The sequence below is a fragment of the Malus domestica genome, chromosome 12 (genome assembly GCF_042453785.1).
Source record: "Malus domestica chromosome 12, GDT2T_hap1".
Lineage (NCBI taxonomy): Eukaryota > Viridiplantae > Streptophyta > Magnoliopsida > Rosales > Rosaceae > Malus > Malus domestica.
This window is the reverse complement of record NC_091672.1, coordinates 2,962,314-2,966,841: the sequence shown is the minus strand read 5'-3', so window position 1 is coordinate 2,966,841 and position 4,528 is coordinate 2,962,314. Positions and strand designations below refer to the sequence as shown.

The following is a 4,528-nucleotide window of genomic DNA, read 5'->3' as shown; positions in this document are numbered from 1 at the left end:
TACTAAAGCTTGTTTACAATAGTGTTACTCACAGAAAATGAAAAGTCGTGACAAACAGACCAATAAGTCAGTTTAGTGTATTAGCTACAGTTTTGCGGTCGCTATTACCCGCAAACTGACGTTTGAACAACATAAAATGTCAAACATTGGGTAAAAGTAAATACAGGAAGTACCATGGCCCTTTCTATTGACTTGGTAAGTACTTTAATTTCTTCCACGTAACCACATGGATCTATATTATATATTTCAAATTAAGATCATCAAGCCATCAACTTTACCCCGCCAATTTCTCCTTCTAGCCAAACTCCAGGTTACCAGGTACTTCAATAGCCGCAGAGAAAATGGGAGCTGTATTGATTCCAAACAAACTCACGAGTTATGTATGTAACTATCAACAGTGGAGATCTTCATCTCTTTCGTTTTTTCACTCCCACAATCTTTCTGGCATCATTGATGGGACAGACACTCGTCCTCATCAGCCAGTTCAGCATCCTGACTTTACTAAATGGTACCTAAGAGATCAAGAGGCTTTGAAGTGGTTTAAAAACACTCTATCTAAAGGTCTCCAGCAACATGTCATGGCCGATGCTGACTCTTCGCGGAAGGTCTGGCTCAATCTTGAGAACCACTTTGCCAGTCTTTCTTACGCTCGCATCTATACACTCAAATATCATCTACACAATGTAAAGAAAGATGTTACCATATCAATGACGGGCTCTCTGAAAGTGAAAACTATCAAACATTTTGCGGACTTGCTTGCAGCTGAAGGTGCTCCTCTTGAGTACGGTGAATTAGTTCATGTACACATCCTGGCAGAGTGGCAGGTTTACCGGAGGAGTATAATCCCATTCGTAGGATGAACATTTCTCCTGTGAGTAGTTGGGATGAGCTGCAACAGTTACTGTTGGAACAGGAAGAGAAAATACATCTTGATGAACAACGGAGTACTGCCATTAGGCAACCCATACAGCTGCCTCCACCGCGCATTATTTCACCTACACCACAGCGTATTATTTCTCCTCCCATCTTCTTTTGCTGGCAATATTATTTCATCTGCACCACCACGTATTAATAATAATATTTCCGATCATCTATTTCCCTCTCATGGCTGCCGCGAAGAAAACCATGCAGTTGGGATTGATCTGGGAACAACGCATTCCCGTGTAGCCGTGTGGCACAAAGATCATGTAGAAATCATACTGAACGATCAGGGCAACAGGAAGACTCCATCTTATGTTGCATTCTCTGAAACTGATGAGAGGTTGGTAGGTGACCAAGCATTTAATCAAGTCGTGAGAAACAGCGCCAACTCAATCTATGGTACGTAGGATTAAAATGAAAATTTAAAACTGAAAACGATTTTTTATTTTATTTAAGTTTTGTTTCATAGATTGTTCTTTGTTTTTCCCTTCTCCATCAAACCACCTTTCTTTATCCCCCGTTTCCTCTATTTATAAACCAAAAGAATGAAAAATTGCAATTTGTTTACCTTTACATTTTCAGTTTTTAAGTATTAGTTTCCAAATTTTTGCCTTAGATAGAGATGAAATATATGGGAGAAAATGAGGGATAATGGAGGGTGGAGGAATTGTGAGGGATAATGGAAACTGCAAAAAAAAAAAAAAAAGGGGTAAATTACACTTTACCACCTTAGGTTTGAGGTTTATTGCAACCTCATACAACATCTTTAAAAAATTTCACTTTCATACCTCACGTACTATTTTATTTCAATATAATACATCCGTTACATTTTTCATCAATTACTCCATTAAGAGCTGACGTGGCTGCCACATTTATTCTGACATGGCTACCAAATATGTACCACGTGGCAAAAAAATAATTTTGTATTCATTTAAAATATTACAATAATTTATCCTATTAAAAAAAAAGGAAACCCAGAACCCATTCCCCTGATCCACCTCCATCTCCTCCACTCTCTTCACCTCCCCTCCCATCCAAAAACCCACCCCACACCCACCTCCCCCGCAACCCCCCCCCCCACCCCACCCCACCTCCCCTGTGACCCACCCCACCCGAATTGCCTGAAACGAGTGGCCCGGGTGGGAGTCGACGAAGAAGGCGTCGCTGGAGACGCGGACTCAGGGCAATGCGAGTCCACGTATTTTTATTTTGATCTTTTAATGTCAGAGTTCAAGGATGCCAAAGGCGGTTCGCGATAGCAGGTGAGGGGAAAATTTTGGATATTTTAGTTTTTTGGTTTTTAGTTTTGTTGGGTTTTTGAGGATTTGAAATTGAATGGGTAGGCGTTGCATATTCTTTCGAAAGATAACAAGGTGTGTTTGGTTAGAGGGAAATTGAGAGAAAATGGGTAGGAAATGTTTGGATTTCTTTGTGTTCTGTTGAGTGTGGGAAAATTTGGAACTTTTTCAGTTTTTGGCTTCTGGGATGGAGATTAACGAATCTGGAGAAGGGGTGGGGAAGACGAAGGGGACTTTTGGAGGTTTTCTAATTTAATTTAATTTAGTTTTATATTTTTCTTCAATTAATTATTTTAATATTTTAAAATTTTTATTAAGTGTTTAGCCACGTGGCACAAATGTGGCAGCCACGTCAGCACAAATGGGGACCTCATATTTGCCACATCATCACTTAATGGTTAACTTAACATATTTTTTAACGGTTGTATGAAATTGAAATGTTTAAAAGATATTGTAAGAAATTGAAATCGACTCCAAACCTGAAGGGGTAAAATGTCATTTACCCAAAAAAAAAATTTTTGTTTTCATATGCAAGTTTTGGTTTCATTCATTAGTTGCTTTCCATTCCGTACCTCCGACCGCCATCCCTGTACCTTAACCCATATGTTATCAAATGTACTTTCTCTCCATATATATGTAACAATAGAAAATGAGAACTAAGAACAAAACATGAAAAGGCTACCAAACTAGCCTTTCATACCCAAGCTGGAAATATTTCTTTCCTACAATACTGTTGTTTTCTTTTCAGAGAATAGTTCTATAAAAGTCGTATATTTAAAAACTTAAATGTTTTGTGGTAGAATTTGTCTAAATGAAATTGGCATCAATCAATTTGCAGATACAAAGCGGTTACTTGGTAGGAAATTCAGTGACACCTTTGTTCAAAGTCATGTCAATCTGTGGCCATTCAAGGTCATTGAAGGTCCAGCTGACAACCCAATGATTGTGGTTACCCACAATGGCCAAGAGAAACGAGTTTCTATTGAAGAAATCACATCCATGGTTCTGGAAAAGATGCGGAAGATTGCTGATACCTACCTGGGCTCAACTGTGAAAAATGCAGTTATCACTGTCCCCGCTTACTTCAATGACTCACAGCGTCAGGCTACAAAAGATGCTGGTGTTTCTGCTGGCTTAAATGTGATGTGCATTATTAACGAACCAAGTGCTGCTGCCATTGCTTATGGCCTTCACAAGAAGGCCGGTTGGACTCGCATGAGAAATGTGTTGATATTTGATTTGGGTGATGGTACTTTAGATGTGTCATTGCTTACCATGACTAGTTCTGGTGATTTTCAAGTCAAGGCAACGGTTGGAGACACTCACCTTGGGGGTGAAGACTTTGATAACAGAATGGTCAACTATTGTGTTGAGGAATTCAAGAGCAAGTATAAATTGGATGTTAGTAGAAACTTTAGAGCTCTTAGGAGGTTAAAAAATCAATGTGAGAAGGCAAAAAAGGGACTCTCATTTGAATCTGATATTGAAATTGAAATTGACTGTTTGTGCGAGAATACGCGTACTGATTTCACCATAATTATTATTCGTGCTCAATTTGAACACCTAAACTTGGATTTATTCATGAAGTGTATGGAGCCTGTTGAGAAGTGTTTGAGGGAGGCTAACATGAACATAAGCAGTGTGGATGACGTTGTTCTTGCTGGTGGCTCTTCTAGAATTCCAAAGGTGCAACAGCTACTACAGGAGGTTTTCAAGGGGAAGGAGCTGTGCAAGGGCATTAATCCAGATGAGGCTGTGGCATATGGCGCCGCTGTTTGTGGATGTCACTCCTCTGCCACTTTTTGTGGAGGGTACAGATTATGATTCAAGTTTTGGATTTGATTCCAAAATGCTCTAGAATTCCTGTGACGAACGTATTATATCTTTCTACCGTTAAGGACAACCAAGACACCATCGATTTCCGCATATATGAGGGCGAGAGTAGCATACCGGAGAATAGTTACTTTTTGGGTGAATGTAGCCTCCGGGACATTCCTCCAACACGAGAAATTTTTAGTTGTGACGGGAACACAAATGGTACACACGTGTTTTAATAGGAGTGGTGGAAAATTTTATTTTTTAAGTTATTAACCTTTTAGCGCACATATTTCACCATTTGTATACTGACACGTGGTGTACCACTTCGTATGCCGGTCACACTGAAAAATCTCTCCTCCAGCACCCACTAAAGCTCATAAGTTTGATGTTTGCTTTAACATTGATGCTGATGGTATCTTGAGTGTGTTCGTTCAGGATAAGTCCACTGGCCACAAGAATAAGATCACAATCAACCGTGGCATACATAGAAC

At 39.6% G+C, this 4,528-nt stretch overlaps 1 protein-coding gene across 1 annotated transcript; it reads left to right on the top strand.

Moving 5' to 3' along the window:
* Positions 1–296: 296 nt before the first annotated feature.
* Positions 297–4,315, top strand: LOC103449538 (heat shock cognate 70 kDa protein-like). Its single transcript, XM_029089624.2, has 2 exons — positions 297–1,320; positions 3,058–4,315. The coding sequence occupies exons 1-2, from the start codon at positions 885–887 to the stop codon at positions 4,041–4,043; spliced, it is 1,422 nt and encodes a 473-aa protein (XP_028945457.1). The 5' UTR covers positions 297–884; the 3' UTR covers positions 4,044–4,315.
* Positions 4,316–4,528: the final 213 nt, after the last annotated feature.

What these genes read in the sequence shown, in the direction of transcription:
- LOC103449538 (XM_029089624.2), top strand. Translation starts at nt 885, where the DNA reads ATGAGCTGCAACAGTTACTGTTGGAACAGGAAGAGAAAATACATCTTG. An exon ending in CAGCGCCAACTCAATCTATG is followed by an intron (nt 1,321 to 3,057) that starts GTACGTAGGATT and finishes ATCAATTTGCAG; the next exon opens with ATACAAAGCGGTTACTTGGT.